The sequence below is a fragment of the Gigantopelta aegis genome, chromosome 6, assembly GCF_016097555.1.
Source record: "Gigantopelta aegis isolate Gae_Host chromosome 6, Gae_host_genome, whole genome shotgun sequence".
In the NCBI taxonomy this organism is placed as follows: domain Eukaryota; kingdom Metazoa; phylum Mollusca; class Gastropoda; order Neomphalida; family Peltospiridae; genus Gigantopelta; species Gigantopelta aegis.
Genome location: NC_054704.1, coordinates 18,380,232 through 18,401,562, shown reverse-complemented (window position 1 = coordinate 18,401,562; position 21,331 = coordinate 18,380,232). Strand labels below are relative to the sequence as shown.

Genomic DNA, 21,331 nt, shown 5'->3' with positions numbered 1-21,331 from the left:
CCTGGTGTACAGTTAGTAATTAGAGAATACTAAACAATCTCCCATGAAAGACAAGTGCATTTTCAAAAGTACATAAGTGTGATTGCAAGCGAAAGAGTGATGTACGATTGAAAACACATTCATAATATTTAAATATTGTCTGTTATGGGAACTTGTTTATATTCGTATTCTATACTGACATCCAAAAGAAACTATACCAATAACAAATGGTTTCAAACCCTCCATAATTTTAATAATGAAAATAAAATGATAGTTAAATATGTTTCTGCTATTTTGAAATGACATTTGTTCACATCACCTGATGCTTGATCAATCTATTTGTTCAATTTAATTAAAATTAGCTCCACTGGATAATTACTATTACCTGTGGATCTAACAGCACCCCGTTGGAGCTCATGTCCAGTTGACCTTTCATTCGACCAATCAAAACTTTATTTGCAAAATCATGCCAGTGATTTGAAAACATTCGGGATTATGCCGAGGGAATACGAATGATTCGGGTGAATTACGAAGTATGCCGGAAACTAATTGCAATATAAAATTTTATCTAAAAAAAATTTCAAGACGAAACAAAAAAAACGTATAAAATCCGTTTATACCAGTATACGATCCAGAGTTTATCACTGCACTTTTCCCCCTGTTTTTTAATGTTGAAATATTGCAGAAATATTGCATAATATTGCATAGATAGTCTCGCCCAATATTTTTAGAATTTGTATGCTCCCGAATAACGCTATAAAAGGCAAAGTGTAATTGGTTGGTATTTAAATTGTTATTTATAGATGAAATGTCACCTGCACATGGGAGTCCACGAAATGCTGTTAGATCTACTGGTAGCTAATTTTAATCAGATTGGCTATTTGTCATTCCATAACTGGTGTAACAAAGGCTGTGGTATGTAATATCCTGTCTGTGGGATGGTGCATTGTCACGGGGATTCTATAATTCCCGTAACTGAATAATGAATGAATGAATGAATGAATGAATGAATGAATGTTTAACGACACCCCAGCACGAAAAATACATCGGCTATTGGGTGTCAAACTATGGTAATGCAAATAAATAAAGTGATGATCAACATCAATATAAAAATTCAAGGTTTAAACAAAAACAGTGTAAAGAACTGTGCAAAAATACAAATACAAATATCACAGAAATTTACGGACACCGAATTTTACTCTAAACTTCAATTTGTGCTGTATTGGCCATTCCCAAAGAGAATGTTACACCCCTGCACCACGGTGAGGTTACAGCACGCGCAGGGGTAACTGAATAAAACACGATTATCAAAATATCTCTCCCAACTGTATATCTATTAGATCTCTCTGTAACAGGCTGTTAAACCCTAGTATGGCTCGTCTCTAGGTATGATCAGAGATACGATCTTATATAAAGTATATATATTTATAGCACGTTAGTTCTCTAGAAACACAACAAAAACACAATACACTTTGGAATCTGTATTAATCTACGCTGACAAATGTACAGCCGTAGTAGTTAATTAATAACAGCAATAATAACAACCCAGAACTGATCACTTAATTAGTTAATCTCTAGGTGTCTAATTACACAATATGCGAATCACTTCACCGTTACACCACACCCCACACGTGTGATAATTGAGAAACGCTTCCAGGAGAAGTTAATTAATAAAGGAATTACAACACCATTGCTAACTGGTTAATTTTTAATTAACCCTTACTACTCGTTCAGTAACGTGTGATAATTTAGGAACGCTTCCAGGGGAACTTAATTAATAAAGGAATTACAGCTCGATCTATTCCTAACGGGTTAATTTTTAATTAACCCTAACTACTCATTCAGTAACCTTGTGACACAGAATTAATATTTATCACAATAAAGACAATAACCTACAGTGTACCTAGGTCGTCTAGGATGACTGGCTAAGCTTTATATTACCAAATACTCGTATAATGTTAGAACAAAAAGTCTACGATTTACTTCGTCAGATGACCGAAGACACTGTCTAAAGAATATTGGTATAATACAGTATTAAACTATTTAAAGTCACATCAATCACATCAAGGTTATACACAGAGCAGAAAATATATAATTACCAAAGTCCCGTCTGAACTAATATATTTCGTTCAGTGGACGACGTCCGTGATCCCCTGGAGCCTTCCTAATTCATTCTCTTCCCTATCTCTAAAACACTAGCTATTTATTATAAATCAGGATTTTGCCTGGGGGTACAAGGCGGTACCTCACGTATCATTTCATATTCTACCTCTACTAGAGTCGGTATATTTCTCTCTGATCGTCAGTCTGGCTGTCGCCAACCGCGAGCAATCCCCTGGCCATAAACAGCACTACCGGAGATATTACGTAACTACTAGCCACATCGCCTCCGCACCTGGCTGGGTGTGTATTAGGCGTACCGATCGAGGACCATCACGCAGAAGTATTACGTAACAAGTTGCCCATCTGGGCTTAAGTGCAATGAAACTGCACACGGCCCTCTAACACAATTAAAATCGCCACAGGCGAAACAAATTTAAGCGCATGTTCCGTCACACACCCCCACCTCAAAAAGGATATTTCCTCTACTCTAGGAATAGGGAAATATACTACATTAAAACAAAAAGGTGCGTTAACCGACGCATACGGGCATTTATAACACATGTAATAATAAGGTGACTACCAGTAATCACACTGAGTCTCTGAGTCCCTGGTATACAAATAAAATATATATAAACAAAACAGAAATAAAGAATGTCAACACATTATCATAACGTTCAACTTCGGGACAGGGCATCAGCGATTACATTGGATGTGCCCTTGATATGTTCAATGGTAATTGGGTATTCTTGCAGAAGAAGACTCCATCTCAAAACTCTCTGGTTGGAGTCTTTCATTAGGATGGTCCAGTCCGTCTTCGTCTTCTTGGAACAGCACAGCTCCAGCACCCATGTCACTGGCACCCACAGCTAGCTTGAACGGCATTCGGTAGTCTGGTGCTGCCATCACGGGAGACGAGTAACGCCTCTGCTTGAGACAGTTGAATGACTTCTCGCATTCACCTGACCAATGGAACTTCGTTTCCTTCTTTCTCAGCGTCGCACGTTTTCCAGGTTTTCTCCGATAGGCATGCTGTCGACGCGGTGTAGCATTGGGTTCCAAGCACACATCTTGGCTTAAGGTATTGGTAACTGTTGGAAGGTCCCGACAAATGGAAACATTGTCTTGTATCAATGTAGTCAGCTTTGCTCGCTGGGGGTTCAAGTTTACTAGAATCTGGCTGTTGGCCAACTTGATCTCCGCAGTCTTGACGTCATCACAGGAAATTGAGTGTCTCTCAATTTGGACCGGTCTCTCTGGAACTATCGGCAGTCTGTCAAAATAACCTTTTAGCAAATTGATGTGACAATACCTACTTTTCCTAACCCTATCAGGAGTGTTTATCACATACCCTGTCTCATTAACTCGTTTGAGCACAACATAGGGCCCGAAATACCTGTTCTGCACAGAACCCCGTTTAATGGGAAGGTACAGCAGCACCTTATCCCCTGGTTTAAATTCCCGACTCTTAGCCTTCCTATCAAACACTGATTTTATTTTGCTCTGAGCATGGCTCAGTTGCTTCCTAGCTAGTTCGGTCGCCGACAACCTCGCATCTCTAACTCTCTTATTTATTAATACTCCCTTGTCCACAGTTAACAAGGTAGTGCGAGCTGCCAACAAATTTGGATCAGCCCCCTGCTCTAGAATTAACTCTTGTCTATTACAAGGTAAATCCCCTCTATCAAAGACAACTGGTTCAATTCCCCTCTGCGGGAGATCAACAGGTTCCACCACATTTAATTCCTCAGTTGACTTGTCTACAATTTTACTGATAACCTCATCCACTCCAATTTCATGGCTCACACACGTATCAGACAAATCACAAATATCCTCTGCGTCTTGTGCTAACCTACTGGTCATATCCCTAGTCATTACACACGCAGGATATTTAATCTCATCAACCTCACACTCTTCTATTGGTAACGTGCTGTCTTTAATTAACAGTTGGTCACATTTCGGCTGACAACACTGACTAGTCCTTCACAACACCCATAACGACTGGTCCCGTCACAAACTTCGAACACAAGAAAACCTTATGTAACCTGACAAACATATTTTCTCCAGTAACCGAGGTTAAAACCAAACTACGTCCTATGTCTGAATTTTCAATACCAGCTAAACACTCTTGCGTTATCAGACTCTGACTACACCCGGTATCTCTATAGATTGATATTGCCTTAGGACACAACTCTTGTTTCACATCACAAACCATACCAGTGGACACATACGGATTTACTTTCTCTGCCATGGGACTAACCATTAACTCTCTCGCTAACGGAGCTGACCTCACTAAACCGACCACTTGCGCATTATCGCGTTTCCTTTTAAAACAGTCACCGATAAGATGGTTATCCTTTTTACAGTAACTGCACTGTGGACGAAAAGTTCGTGCATTGGCTGATAATGCAGGCCTATCCTTACTTTGCCCACCAGGTGCATTCCTTGCCTGACTAGCTGACCAACTAGATGACTCTCCCCGATAGTTACTTTCCCGGGAAAAACCTGGCTGAAATTTCTTCTTATCACCCTGTTGTAAAGAGCTACCCAGTACTGCCTGAGCTTTGTGTATTAACACGTAATCATCTGCCACTATGCCTGCCTCCTCTATCTTTTTGACATCACGATCCTCTAAATGAATACGTAAGCTAACTGGTAATCCATTTTTAATGTCCTGTAAGATCAACAACTCCCGTAACTCGGTATATGACTACCTGATGAGAAACAACCCATTTATCAAACATCCCTGCCTTCTTAGCCACAAACTCACTATAAGACTGACCCTGCGTTTTTCTCAACTCGCTATACCGTAAACGATAATCCTCAGGTCGTAATTCATAAGCCCTCAACACTGCAGCCTTAACTAAGTCGTACTGACTTGCTCGCTCATCACTCATTGAATTATAAGCTATACTAGCCTTCCCCTTAAACTTAGACACGGCTAACAATGTCCACTTAGACTGTGACCAATTTAGCTGCTTAGCGGCCCGTTCAAAAAGTTGAAAGAACATGTCTACCTCCTGATCGTCAAATACAGGCACTGATCTATAAGCCTCCGACATGTTAAAACCATTTCCTGCCTCACGTCTAACTTCTTCAGTATTCAACTTTAACTCATGTTCCACTTTTAATTTTTCTAACTGGAATTCTCTATTCCTTTCTTCTTTCTCTCTATCCCTATCTTCTCTTTCTCTCTCTCTCTCTCTATCCCTCTTCTCTCTCTCTCTACCTTTCTCTATCCCTCTCTTCTCTCTCTCCCTATCTCTATCTTCTCTATCTCTATCTTCTTTCTATCTCTATGTCTATCTTCTCTATCTCTCTCTTCTCTTTCTCTCTCTCTCTCTCTATCCCTATCTCTCTCTTTCTCTCTCTCTCTCTCTATCTAATGCACGTTCTTCTCTTTCGTACTCAAGCTTTTTAAAAGCTAACTGTTGTTCCACACTTAACTCATTTATCTCTATCTCTGGAACAATCTCACTGTCTTCCATAACAGGACTATCACCAAAAACTTCCTGGATAATAATTGTCTTTATATCACCTAAGGTTTTAGCTGATGTTAAATCAATTTCTCGCTCACCCGCGATTTCAACTAACTCGGCCTTACGTGCTCGCTTAATCTCCACTACACTGAGCGTAGGCCTATCCAGCAAATTCTTATCCATGTTTAGATATGACGAACTTATTATTAATAAATTTTCTAGTGAACAACGTGCTACTTCTGGTAAATTTGTAAAAATAATTTATAAAGCCCCCATTTACAAACAATACTTTTTTAAATATGCATGTCCCGTTTCAGATCCCGGGACGAGCGCCCCAATTTTCTACTCCTGTCACGGGGATTCTATAATTCCCGTAACTGAATAAAACACGATTATCAAAATATCTCTCCCAACTGTATATCTATTAGATCTCTCTGTAACAGGCTGTTAAACCCTAGTATGGCTCGTCTCTAGGTATGATCAGAGATACGATCTTATATAAAGTATATAAATTTATAGCACGTTAGTTCTCTAGAAACACAACAAAAACACAATACACTTTGGAATCTGTATTAATCTACGCTGACAAATGTTCAGCCGTAGTAGTTAATTAATAACAGCAATAATAACAACCCAGAACTGATCACTTAATTAGTTAATCTCTAGGTGTCTAGTTACACAATATGCGAATCACTTCACCGTTACACCACACCCGCATGTGTGATAATTGAGAAACGCTTACAGGAGAAGTTAATTAATAAAGGAATTACAACACCATTGCTAACTGGTTAATTTTTAATTAACCCTTACTACTCGTTCAGTAACGTGTGATAATTTAGGAACGCTTCCAGGGGAACTTAATTAATAAAGGAATTACAGCTCTATTCCTAACGGGTTAATTTTTAATTAACCCTAACTACTCATTCAGTAACCTTGTGACACAGAATTAATATTTATCACAATAAAGACAATAACCTACAGTGTACCTAGGTCGTCTAGGATGACTGGCTAAGCTTTATATTACCAAATACTCGTATAATGTTAGAACAAAAAGTCTACGATTTACTTCGTCAGATGACCGAAGACACTGTCTAAAGAATATTGGTATAATACAGTATTAAACTATTTAAAGTCACATCAATCACATCAAGGTTATACACAGAGCAGAAAATATATAATTACCAAAGTCCCGTCTGAACTAATATATTTCGTTCAGTGGACGACGTCCGTGATCCCCTGGAGCCTTCCTAATTCATTCTCCTCCCTATCTCTAAAACACTAGCTATTTATTATAAATCAGGATTTTGCCTGGGGGTACAAGGCGGTACCTCACGTATCATCTCATATTCTACCTCTACTAGAGTCGGTATATTTCTCTCTGATTGTCAGTCTGGCTGTCCCCAACCGCGAGCAATCTCCTGGCCATAAACAGCACTACCGGAGATATTACGTAACTACTAGCCACATGGCCTCCGCACCTGGCTGGGTGTGTATTAGGCGTACCGATCGAGGACCATCGCGCAGAAGTATTACGTAACAAGTTGCCCATCTGGGCTTAAGTGCAATGAAACTGCACACGGCCCTCTAACACAATTAAAATCGCCACAGGCGAAACAAATTTAAGCGCATGTTCCGTCACATGCATACAAAAAAAAAAAAACTAGCTGCTAATCAAAAAGAGTAGCCCAATATCTGTGTGGTCCTTAATTATATGTCCTACCTCACATAACCGAAAATAAAATGTGCTGAGTGTGGTTAAATAAAACAATTCCTTCCTTCCCTATTAACAGTCTCAAAAACAATGTGGTTGACCCTCCATGACATTGTGGTCCCCCACCAATATAAAATCCTGGCTACACTAATGGGAGCAAACGTGAGGTGAATACAATTTTAAACGAAATGCAAGATAAATGATATCTAACTGACACAAAATATAGAGATACGAGTGTAGAATTCTTTTTCTTACATATCTATATCTTTAAAATACAGGTTTAAGAGAAATTAAAAGGTATTTTGAACCAAGTTATATATGGTGCTAACGTTTACGTAATATATACTGTTGACTTGTACATCATCCGACAATAGAAATCGACGTGTGTAGACTTAATATCAGTGGTTGGTTTGGATTGATATTTAAGAAGCCAATCTTTAAATTGATATCCAACATGTATAATATCGTCATGTGATAACATATATTTTACACTGCTTTCTAAAATATTTTACACAAAGGTATGCTTAGGGGCCAACCATAATTTTCAACATTTTCACAAGTGTACAAAGAGTACACGTTTGACCAACCCCCCCACCCCCCCACCCCCAAAAGTGTAGATCCCCCAAATGAAAAATGTTGATCAACATTTTTCATTTTCAAAAAGTGTACGCTGGCCCCTTAACCCCCTCCCCCCGCATACTGTATAAAATTCACATAAATTGTTTAGTGCATTTGACACTGTTCTTTTGCCATTCTTCATTATTATCAGAGGCAGATAATGGTGGGCACCCCCCCCCCCCCCCACTAAATTTTGCGAAAGTTATAATTTTATTATATATTAATTTTCATTTTTTTTACAATCCCCCTCCAATACTCCCCCAAAGTTCCCTTGGCAGTCCATCTGATGTCACTGGAGCCCCCCCCCCCCCCCCCCCCCCCCCCAATGGATTTTCTGGATCCGCTACTAATTATAGTTAGGTCTATAAACCTTTGGACTACTGAAACCTTCAGACTATTGAATCTTCCACCTATTGAACCTTTGGACCATAGAACCTTCAGATCATTGAACCTTTGGACTATAGAGCTGTAACCTTGTCCCTCAGGTTGGAATTGACCACACTGATGGGGAATGACCCTAAACCAAACAAGCATCAAGCAAAGGCTTTACCACTGACCTACGTCCCGCCCCCTCCCCTCCCCCCATGCAATAAGTGACTGTCGTTGACTGTAGACGTTCTGTCAGTTAGGCCACCTATCAGTCTCATCAAAATAACAACCTAAGGTCGACGACAGTCATTTTTCGCACCCTTGTTTTGGCTTCGTACACATCCAACGGTAATTTTTTGATATGATATATTTGACAAAAGGTACTTTTTATTTCTTTCATATTTTGAAACTTAAATTTAATATTTTGTCCAGAATTATGAAAAATACCAACATGTAAACAACGTTGTCCGCTTGTTATAGAAATTTGACAGGGGTCAACGTTAGTAGACCAGTTTTTATTTTAATGTGGCGAAGCATTGTAATAATATAGCTAATTTTGAATTTGAATGAGGTCAGTATTCCCAATGACGTCACTTTGAATCGCCTTACAATAACCATACACTGGGTACATGACGTTTCCGTTTTAAGAATGCTGGAAAAATTCCAATGCAAACTTGCTATTGAAATATTTTTGTTTGAACATTACTAATGCATCTGAATGTGTTTGAAGAAAATCTTGTGATTAAAAAATTGTACCTTTTACGAAATATGGATTTCAAGTGAAATTACGGTAAGATATGCTAGATTTATTGTGTACGAACCCAAAACAAGGGTGCGAAAAGTGACTGTCGTCGACCTTAGAAACAGATACTGAAAATGAACATTTAATGCATTTTACTAGGCCTATATGTGACCTTTGTTGGGAGAAGCAAGGTGGCTGTTTTAACAGTGTGAATGTCACATTGAACAGTTACAAATATAATTCGCATTACAAAAAAAAAAAAAAAAACGCACACAAACGCACACCTAATCAAGCATGAATGATTACTCATTAGATAATTTGGTTATACGATTGTACTATTCATGGGTTATATAATTACCGGACAAAGTCGTAAATGTGGCAACGAAATTTTTAAAAATCCATTTAGCAAACTTTTCGTGTTCAAGACTGTTACAGCCATGTTGAGGCCAAGCCGTATTAATTTGCGTTCAGTTGATGCGTACGTTCCGTTGCGTTATGAAACATTTGCGAGATATATGTTTGCGCTTAATGTTAAATGAATGAGTTAGGTTGGGAACCAGTCATGTTGTTAGCATGTACCCTCGACAAAACATACAAATTGAACGTGGCCGTTGAAAACCGGAAGTTGGTGCTTTGTACGTTGTCACATCAAGGACAAGGTCATTAAAAATCTCAAACCAAGGTCATAACATTTTGCCAGATCAAGGTCATCATCATTTGTTTACCTACTAGAGCGATTCCCCTTCCTTTTAGGTACCGATCCATTCGGTAATCGTATTCACTGGCAAACAAATTATGTACGATCATCAGGTGCAATATACATTTTGGTTGAGACTATATACACGGGAGCCGTGTATATAGAAGTCAAGACTAATATACACGGCGGTCGTATATATAGACTTCTGGATCCGCCACTCATCTTGCCTCGTCAGTTGCTGAAGCTATATACACGACAGCCGTGTACATAATCGAACGGTCCTCGTGTTCTTTTTGATCCCAATTATTTTGAAAAGAATGCTCAAAACATATTCCACGTTAGTGACTGGGAATTGGTTTATTTAAAATGTGTATAACAAGCAGAATCTTAGTCCATATTTTGTGTACTCTGTAGTCGCTCGATCATTTCTTCTTTGTGTGGTCAAGTCCGTACCCTGATCAAAATCCGGGGGGGGGGGGGGGGGGGGGGGGGGGCACTACTTTTTAAATAAACAAATGAAACACTATACAAATTAAACCCTGAGATGTGTATGCTATTTTTTGAAGTAATTTTTTAAAATTAAAATGTGAGATTCTAATTAAGGGGGCAACTGCCCCCTGGAGGGTACGGCCCTGGTAGTCTGTGTATTTCTTGTGTTTGAGAAGTAAAGATAAGTGTGGATCGAGTGGGGAACATTTTCAAACACACGTTGCATATCGTATACAGATGTTTAACTTTGGCAGGTGACTGGATGTCATTGGTAATTGGGGGCGGGGCGTAGCCCAGTGGTACAGCGATCGCTCGATGCGCGGTCGGTCTGTGATCGATCCCTGTCGGTGCGTCCATTGGGCTATTTCTCGTTCCAGCCAGTGCACCACGACTGGTATATCAAAGGCTGTGGTATGTACTACCCTGTCTATGGAATGGTGCATATAAAAGATTCCTTGCTGCTAATCGAAAATAGCCCATGAAGTGGCAACAGCGGGTTTCCTCTTTCAATATCTGTGTGGTCCTTAACCATATGTCCGACGCCATATAACCGTAAATAAAATGTGTTGAGTGCGTCATTTAATAAAACATTTCTTTCTTTCATTGGTAATTAGCTTTATGTGTAACACATTGCTGTTTAATTATTTTGTTAGACTTGCTGAACAGCAATTTTTTTTTTTTTTTAAATAAAATTAACTCTTGTATTAAATCCACTGCAGAATTAAAAATCTTTCCTTTCACCCATCTAATTTAGTGGGGGTTTTAGGATTAGGGCCTATTTGAATTTTATTTTTTTAAAGATATATTTTTACAAAACCACTAAGTTTCAATGGGATGGAGGTGGGGTTGGGTTGTTTTGGTTTTTTATTGGTGAGGGGGGGGGGGGGTGGGGGTTGGGGTTGTGGGGTTGTTGTTTTTTTTGTGTGTTTTTTTTGGGGGGGGGGTTATAATTTATTGCTTCCTTATGTGGTTGGTTTCTTTTATAGTGTTTGAGGCCATTCAACAAACTTTTATGGATAAAGCTAGAGCTAGGAGGAGAGAGGATCCGGGAATGTGTTATAAAACCTTATATGGGGTGGGGGTCTTGAAATCAAGAGTTATAGTGTTTTAAAGACATTATTATTTATAAATGAATATTTATAATTTATGAATAGGCAGAGGGAACAAAAATGACCAGTAATTGCATCACGTATACTTGTTCAAGACACCTTATGTGTAAATCAGGACATCTTTCAACTATGAACATAAACAAAAACATTCCAATGAGGATTCCACATTCTACACGAAAGAACAAATATAAAGAGCAAAGCTTTATTTAAGTCATATAATTGAGAAACATTACACAAATATATTTCGTTTCCTTTTTTTTTTAAGTGACAAGATGTTTGAAAATGTACTTGAAAAAATATATATACATGTACATTTGTATAATAAATTACAACTATAATATAGGCCAAAGGAACCAGAGGGGACAGCCCTCCCATTTGAAAACGAAAATCTAGGCCTCTTTTTTTTCTTCTTTTTTTTTTACACACAATCATAGCTAACATTTGCAGGGGTTTTTTTTACACTTTGTCCAGGGAACACCCCCCCCCCCCCCCACACACACACACACAAATTTCAAAGGTATAACAAAAGTCACTTTTTTAATAGAGGGCCCAGAACCCGTTGTTTTTGAAAATATAATTTAAAGGTCCTTAACAGGTGGATGGGATAAGTTTGCTTGGTTTTTTGGGGGTGTTTTGTTTTTTGTTTTGTTTTGTTTTGTTTTTGGTATTTTTTTGGTATTCTGTAATATATATTTTTCGACAGTCAAAGTTGTGTTAGTGGTCAATGGTCGTGTATCAAATTGATTTTTGTTTTCGTTAAATCTATTATTATTTTGTTCTTCTACGTTTGATATTGATACTTTTGCAAATAAGAATTATGAGTGTCACGTACATGTACATGTGACACAGGGGTGAACAATTAACCGAAAGTAATATTGTAGAAAGTAAAACTGGATCGGGATGGTCTAATATATAATATAAATAGTTAAATATGTAAAATATTCTACAGATAGCAGCTTTAAAGGTAGGGTCAACTCAAACAAGAGATTTATGGGTTGGAAAGATGCATACCCGGACCACCAACACATACTGACACTTTAACAAATGAAAAACGCCTAATTTTAGAGTTAAAGGGACATTCCTGAGTCTGCTGCATTGTAAGATGTTTCCGACTAATAAAATATTTCTACGATTAAACTTACATATTACATATATTTTCTTGTGTAGAATATCAGTGTCTTTTTATTCAATGTGTTTCTGGTCGTCTTAATATTTGTAAGAAGCCCAAAATGGATTTTGTCTTCAAATAATTTCGTACGTACGAAAAAAAATATTTTAGGAAATAAAATGAAATTTAACCTAGTCCAAATATTAGAACGATTAGAAACATGTTTAATATACGGCCCGTAATACTTTATGCAGAAAAATATATTTTGATATGTAATTACAATCGTTAAAAAGTCTCTGTTAGTCGATGACATCTTAGAAATTGCAGCAAACTCAGGAATGTCCCTTTAATAAAATAAAAAAAACATGATTATTCCTGCTAACTGGGGGCAGCCATTTTGTTTCGTTTTTGTGACGACCGGTAGTATAGCTTGGGGCGAAGTGACGTTAGCTCCGTCCATCTCCTCTTAAGCACAGTGTAAACAAACGCATTAATTTACGACAAGGCGCTTCGCTTTCATTAACCTGATTTGTAAAACAACATAAATGACTTAATAGTATAATAAACTATTTAACTAAATATATTTCAATTTGCATCAATAGAACGAATTGAAGTTATAGTATTTTACTTTTTTTTTAAATCCAAAGAAAAAATGCATATTATTAGGCCTATTGGTAGGGTACGTTCGAGCAAAAACGACCACTCACGATACCCAAGTGATACTTTTCTTTTCTTTGGGACGACGTAATTGGTCAGTTTTGTGGTTTTAGATAGGAAAGTCTACTTAATCAAGGGTTTTACAGAATTACTTACAGTAATAAAGTAGGCGGCTGATAATGCCCATTGCGATTGGAGGGGTATCCGTGCGGTTACCACACAATACCCTGTGATCTTAATAAAAGAGGCACGTCTTTTTAGTGTGTCTAGTCACAGTGTCTGGGGACCGTCTAAATGTACACCTGCCAATCAGGAACCACAGGTACAGGCCACGGAAAGAAAAGACCAATTAACCTAGAAAACACTCCGATCATTATTTCAGTACATGGATGAATTTATGTAAAACCATAATACAGTTATTTCAACACTTTGACAATGGTAGTTTATTTTGTATTAAAAAATAATATATAATTGTTGTTGGCTTCCTGGGATGACTATTATTACAGAACATTGCGATGCATTCGCAAAAATCAGGTATATTTTGTTTCTTCACTTCGAAGACTAATTCCTGACGTGACACGTTAGGTATTACGTAACCACCAGCTCGCCAGAGGGCATATTCACTGGGATGGTACAAAATGGCTGCGCCCGTTATATATAATAGCCGTCACATTTAACCGTTTTATTAATTAACTATACGATTATACTTGTTGATATTAAGCAATAATGTGCATTATATATCGTTGAATATGCATACCAGGCCAAATGCCTTAATTGTCCTCTCCTTTAATGGCCATGACAATTATTTACAAAAAAAATACGTAAGAGGTCACACAATATGGTGGACATTAAATATAGTAGATGGCATACGTCTATCGTTTTATTAGGTCGAGCTAGTTAACTCTAGCACTCCCCGTAATGATACAACATATGGTGTGTGGGGCTAGAGGTGACTGAAGGTGCATATGCAGGAATTTTAGCGGGAGAGGGGAGGGTCTAGACTGGCGAACGAAGTTTATAGGGGGGTGGGGTGAGTTATGCTCCCCCAGAAAATATAATGAAAAAGAAGAAGAAGAAAATGTGCTTGAACAGGGAGAGGTTTCGACCATCGGCCCTGCACCCGCTCTTTCATTGAAACATGCATTTCGTATATGTGAATTCGAAAGATCCAAGTTTTTTTGTGTATACCCTATGTATTAGTCGGCGTGTTTCTGTATCAGTCACCGATAACGATAGGCCTACGCTGAATGGGAAAAACCTCCATTAACAAAAAATACATCTATACGTAAATGGACACCCGCAAACTGAATTAATTAACAAAACAAAGACAAACTCACTTCGAAACGTTTCTTCAGTTATCGACCACAAAACAGTACTTTAAACCGTAGCATAATTCACATCATGTTTACTGCGAATGTACACGACTGGTCAGTTAACTGACCTAAAGCTTAAAGGGTTCAAACTGGTCACATTTCCGACCGGTCAAAATATACGGTAAGCCGGACAGGTCAAAATACTGTTAATATCCCGATGAAGGATTTATAAATATTTTTGCTGCTGCTGCTGTTGTTGTTGTTGTTGTTGTTGTTGTTGTAATTTCAAGTAAAAAAAAAAAGAGAAAGACAAGAATTTAAGAAAAATGCAACATTTTGATTAAGAGAAGAATTTCATCACTGGATAAAGACAAGTTCAAGTTCTTTATTGCGTTATGTTTTGCAGCTTATCAGCATTATAACAATGAAATACAATATCATGTACAATAGTGCGGAACAATGGTGAAGAATGACTTACATAAATGCATACACATATACCGATAAAAACAATCCATCTATATCTATATATATATAAACAATCAGCAATATGGGTCACACAAATATAGATATATTAAGTTGTTTGTAGTAATAGCATATCCCTCATTTTGTTCGCCTATAGAAAGTATTTGCCAAGGTTATTTATCTCCTTATTGCTTGTAGTTGACAATAGCTGTATTAGTTTAAAAGCATTGGGGTTCTTGGAGTAGTATTTTTTAATAAATCTATTTCTTAAAGTTTCGTACCGTGGACACTGAAGAATAAAATGAAACTCATTCTCAATCTCATTAATATTACATAATGTACATACTCGTTGTGTTCTCTCGATATTTTTGTACCTACCAGCTTCAATATTTAGCCTGTGTGCACAAATTCTCATTTTCGTTGTTTCTTTTATAGGCCTATTACGTGAATCAATTGGCTTCGTCAGATATGTTTGTAATTGATATTCCTTTATTAAGTGTTTATATAGTGATCCTTTTGGCGACGCTGTTATTAAACTGTAGGACTTTTGTTTAAATACATCAAATATTCTTTCTTTAATTATGTAATAAAAACAGATATGGGTATGGGTCGATTTCCACATATAACTTAGCCCAGGCGTATCTAATTCCTGCTTAATATTCGTTAGCCAAATATCTCCATACTCATACATTTCCTCGTACACAGCTTTTAAAATGCAAGGTTTATTCAATATTTAAACATTCTCAGCTTTCTTACAATAGCTAGTGGAAATCGTCCCAATTCTCTATAAACAAAGTAATTACAAGTTCTGTTATGTACACCCAATAAACGTTTACAAAATTGTATATGCACTTTCTCGATGTCAATGCCGAGTGAAAACCCCAGATTTCCGATCCATAATTAAGAACACTATTTACATAGGTTTCAAATACCGCTAACATCGTTTCAATATTAAAATGGTTCTTATTACAAATATTCATGATTCAGTATTGTGCTTTACGTTTTTGTTCTGCCAGTCTTTTCTGTGCCCGATTAAATTTACCATTATAACTTAGTAACAATCCAAAATACTGTAAAACTGGTATTATTCGCGGCAGTAAATTTTAGCGATATCAAAAATGCAGGCAGTTCGCGGTTTTTAATTTTCGGGGTGTCATGGTTTTTGTTTTTTGTTTGTTTGTTTTTTAAATTACTAATACGTACAACACTATACTTTGGTACATAACATTAAATCGACACTAGAATGGTCAACAGAGGTATACGTAATATTATCCCTTTCTGAGCGACTCCGCTAAGTGCTGCAGCCACATGTCCAGCGGCGACCAAACTGTGTGTACAATTAATGAAATTAATCCAGGATGTGGTTCAATCAACTCTCCAGAAAGTGTGAAATAAAGACAAACACTTGTACTAGTAATCTTGTTTTAATGTTTCAACACCGGTTGTTAAAAACGTCTCACCTCTTTTGTTTTTGTCACTTGTCGATGACGTTTTCCCGGAAGTTTACGAAACCATTTGTGTCCCTTATTTTGATTGGCCAATTAAAAATGGCTCATTATACTAATTTCTAAATGTTTATTCACAGCTTAACAATACCAAAAAGAATGTCTGTTCCAAAAATCAACTACATTTATCATTCTTCACCAAAAAAGTATTATCGCAGGTTCAATTTTGCAGTGGTTAAAAAAAGCTCAGACAAACCTGAAACTGTTGGTTTACCTGACCCTTCAACGTGTTTAACGATCGAAGAAGTTCAATCGACACAGGCCCGCCAATGATGCCGTTGATAAATTAAACACTTCTACAAATCGTAAACAAAAACACGGTGAATATAGACTGTATGATGCAGAACGGCATGCCGAAGTTGCTAAACTGTTCGGGGTTTTTTGTTTGTTTTTTGTTGTTGTTTTTTTGTTGGTTTTTTGTGTGTTTTTTTGTTGTTGTTCTAATGGATTTTATTATTTCCGTAAGTGTATTTCGCGAATAATACCCGTTTCACAGTAGTTAAATTCGACGTTTTCCATTTTGCGGTTAAACATTGTATAGAGTAAATCATTTTGCGGTTAGGAGTAAAATAGTGTGCGGTAATTACATATACATTTTTATTTGTCATTTTCAACAGTTATGGTAATAGTCTTATTCAACTTACTGTGCTAGCACAACAAATATGCTATTCAACCTGAGTCATACCTACACACTGCAGAATTCTCTCCCTTGCCGGATATGCGCAATGCTATCCTTGCACGGGCTACCTGTAACTTCATTCTCAATTCTGCAGTCCACCTGTTAACACCTGTTAAGCTTTGGCAAAAAGTTTTCTTTACTTGTAATTTTGTGTTGTTGTTTTTTTTAGTTGAACTTGACATACGGTTGGTAGTTGGGAATTCTGTGTTGAATTTACCATGTCCGACGCGAGTTCGTTGACAGCTAGCGCACGGAAAGTTTGTGCGCGAGATGGTTGTCCATTTCCTTTACGACGTAAAGACACACACGTGTTGTGTCCGGACTGTCGGTCTTGTTCTCAAGACCGTCAGTGTGAGATCTGCGCCACGTGGTCTCCTGACCAGTGGGTTCGGTTCGGTTCGCAGACTCAGGTTTCGGGTACCAGCAAAATCTTGTCGTCTGCTTCGGCAGTAGTCGGCAAGTCGGACTTAGTGGGTAGGTCCCATAGGTCTGTAGACACTTCGAAAAGTGTCCGGAAAGGGGGGAAACACAAGGGTGTTTCTTCTTCGGTCCGTGTTACGAGTACAGTTACAGATACTTCGGGAGCGCCCCCCCCCCCCCCCCCCCCCCCGGCTCCTATTGTGACCGTGGTACGTGAGCCGTCTTCGTTAGTGACGGCGCCTTCTTCTGTTTGTGTGGCTTCGTCGCGGGCGTCGCCATCGTCGTTACGGTTACCTTTACAAACAGAAGGGGGGGCAGGGTGGAGTCGTCGCGGCACCGGTTTTGACGACTTCATCGGTTACCGAGCACATGCACTCCGTTGTGCATAGGTCCACTGCTTCGTCCGCAGAGCAGGTGGCCCCGACTTTGCCTTCGATTGCTGACAGTCGCTTCGGCACCTCAGCATTCTCAAGGCCCGAGGAGAGTTCTGCCAGTTTGCTTCTAACTGAGCCAGTTGTTCCGATGCCGGGATCCGTCTCTGATGGCATCCCGACCGATGTTTACCGTTGGGTGGAGGACTCATCCCGTTTGGGTCCTCCGTTTGCATATGTTTACCCCAAGGGTCCGGTGACTTCGGTAGCAACGGACATCTCCTCACAGTTTGCACCGTCTTTGGTCCCTACCTCTTCGACTTTACTCGATAGAGGACGAGGTTCGCGCAGATACCCCTCGGCTGGGGGTACTCTGTGGCCGCAAACTCCGACCGTTCCGCACTTGGCGCAGGAACGACCGTTAGGCTTTCAGGAAACGTTGTTTCGGAGTTTTGTGGAATTGTTGAACGCTTCGCCTCAGTTGGGATCATTGCTTTCGCAGACGGGACCGTCGGGTGCGGCTCCCATTCCTCCCCCCCCCCCCCCCCCCCCCCCTGGTTTTCCCCAAAAACCAGCAGAAACTGCGTCTCGACAGCAGTTTGACGATGCAGTTAGGGATTGTCGTTCGGTTCCTATTGTTTCCGTCTCGGGAGACGCTGCCCCAGGGGCGTCTCGATTAGGGGGAGGAGTCCATATCGATCTTCGGGATCCAGTGGACAGTGACCTGGCTTCAGAGGAAGCGTCGGTTGGACCGGATTCTGTCGCTGACCCAGCTCTCTCTCACTTCGGTTCGGAGGTAGAGGAGGAGTGCGATTATCCGGCGGTTCTGGCTTTTGTCAGGGACCAGGTCCGACAGGTATGCGGGGACGCTATACCTCAGGTTGAGGCCCAGCCTACATTCAAGGGTGTCTCCTTCGGGAACCGTTTTTTGAATTTGGTCACTCCTCGTGAGGAGTCGGGTTTACCACTTGCACAGGAGGCGCACAGTTCACTTTGTGACATTGATGTGTTGATCACTGGCAGTGATCGTATCCTGGGAGTGGGTGTTGATGAGTACCCAACGGCACTGCCTACGGGGAAAATCCTAACGGGAGCGCGCATTTTTCGTGCCGACTCCTATGAGACGTTGGGGGCGAATTTTCTCGAACATCCGGCGGTCGTTCCCGCTAGTGTCCGAGCCGCTTGTTCCCCATCGCCGCATGTGTCATTGCCAATCGCGGATCTGGAATCGTTCGAACTGCTGGCTAAGTCGATGTTCCAGGTTAATAACCATTTAGGTACGTTCCTATTTGGCTTGGATAAGGCTGTCGAGAGCCTTCCCGCGATGGCGAAAGGCTGTTTGGAGGCTGCGTCAAAAGCCCCTAAGCATATCGCTCAGTTATCTGGCCGATTGTTTGCGAACAGTCTTTTTGTTACGGCGTGACCATTACCTGGCGGGTTTGAGTGCGTCAAACGTTGCGAAGACGTTTTTTCGTACACGTTCGGTACGGGAAAATTTACTTTTCGGTCCCGATTTTAATATTGTCCTAGACAAGGATTTGTCGCGACCAGTCCCGAACACTCGACCCTCAACCTCTGGTAAACGTCGGTCCACGTTTTCGGGGTTCAAGCCTCCTCCTGTAAAAAAGGCTGCTTTTTTTTACAGTCGGCTCAGATCCCTAGGGTTCCTGACACTAGGAGGCAACCAGGTAACAACCCGTCTTCCGCTAAGCGAGGACGCAAACGTCGTACTGCGTTCCGTTCTCAGTCCACCAAAGGCGTTGCGCCTACGGGTGGTAAGCGGTTGGGGTGAGGGTACGTGAACGATCGGCAGTTGCTTTCGGAGGTACCGTTAGCAACCATACCCGTGGTGGGCAGGCTCCGCCATTTCCTTCGAAATTGGTGCAAGCTGCCTGGTCTCGACCCCTGGGTTCTGTCGGTCGTTCGACACGGTTACAAAATACCCTTTTTTTTCGAGCCCCCCTCTTACTTCCACTCCGAGAATGCCGCCGTTACCGTCCGCGGATCGGCGCGTTTTAGTGGAGAGTATGATTGCCGAGTTTCTCGACAAAGGGGCCATCCAGAGAGTCAGTCTGGACACTCCGGGATTTTATTCTCATCTTTTCTTCGCCCGGAAGAAAAATGGGGAATGGAGACCAATCCTAAATTTGAAGCCACTGAACGTCTATGTCGATGTTCCTTCCATGAAAATGGAAACGGTTCATTCGGTCCGGAACCTGCTTCAAATTGGGGAGTGGGCTGCGTCGATCGATCTGAAAGACGCATACCTCCATGTCCCGGTGCACAAGGCGTTTTGGAAGTTTCTGCGCTTCCTGTTCGACGGGAAAGCGTACGAGTTTCGTGTGCTCCCGTTCGGTTTGGCGACGAGTCCCCATGCTTTTACACGTGTGGTAAAAGCGGTGGTAGGTCATGTTCATTTGTTAGGGGTTCGAATGCATACCTATCTGGACGATTGGTTGATCCCAGCTTCGTCGCAACAGGAGTGTCAGACCAATATCGGGTTGGTTTTGGACACGATCCTCCAATTGGGTTTTATTCCCAATTGGGTGAAATCGGAGTTAACGCCGGCTCAGATTTTCACATATCTCGGAGTGGTCTTCGATCTTGTGGTAGCGTCGGTTCGTCCCACCGATGCGCGTATCCACAATTTCCAAACGTCGGCGCGACGTTTGATGGGGGAGCAAAGTACTACGGTACGATCTCCCCACGTGGTGTTGGGCCACCTCGAATCTCTGGCCTCATTGATCGTGCGGTTCAGACGATTCAAACGACCACTCCAGTGGAATTTGTCCCCACGGTGGGACGGTCACAATTGGGACACGATAGTGCCTCTGGGCCCATGGTTCACTCATCCGATACAGGAGTGCCTGTCGGACAAGTGCATGTCCCTATCGGTTCCGTTGCACCCCCCTGCTCCGGATCTGATCCTGTTCACGGATGCGTCGCTGCACGGGTACGGGGCGCATCTGTTGGATCAACACATTTCAGGGGTATGGAATCTGTCCGAGAGGAAGCTTCATATCAACTGTTTGGAGATGGAGGCAGTGCATCGTGCCTGTCTTCATTTCCGGTGTGTTCTTCGACACCGTCGAATTCTTTTGAGATGCAACAATACGTCGGTAGTGGCATATCTCAATCGTTGGGGTGGAACCAAATCGGAGACTTTGGGTCGCAAAGCTCTTGCGATTTTGGAATTCTGCGACCAACTAGGGACCACTCTGTGGGCGAAACACATTCCTTCATCGGTGAATGTGTTAGCAGATGCCCTCAGTCGACATACCCTTGTTCAGACGGAGTGGATGTTGAACAAAGGGGTGGTCGCAGCGGTTCTTCGGGTGTGGGGCAGTCCACAGGTGGACATGTTTGCCACACGGTTGAACAACCAATTGCCGGTGTTCGTGTCCCCGGTACCGGACACATTGGCGTTGGGAGTACGACGCGTTAAGTATGGATTGGACGGGACTGGATTTTTATGCCTTCCCTCCTCCTGTCCTACTCGGCAAGGTGTTGACCAAAGTGGTCC

The 21,331-nt window shown here is 40.6% G+C and overlaps 1 protein-coding gene across 2 annotated transcripts in view; it reads right to left on the bottom strand.

Moving 5' to 3' along the window:
- The window catches only part of LOC121374194 (succinyl-CoA:3-ketoacid coenzyme A transferase 1, mitochondrial-like), a 47,236-nt gene extending 37,767 nt beyond the window's left edge, over positions 1–9,469 (bottom strand). For both annotated transcript variants that reach the window (XR_005958198.1, XM_041501176.1), the window contains exon 1: positions 9,357–9,469. Coding sequence is in view for 1 of the 2 variants with exons in the window: in XM_041501176.1 (XP_041357110.1) it covers positions 9,357–9,437 (81 nt within the window). In the remaining variant the exon portion in view is untranslated. The remainder of the gene's footprint in view (positions 1–9,356) is intronic.
- Between the last annotated feature and the right edge of the window lie 11,862 nt (positions 9,470–21,331).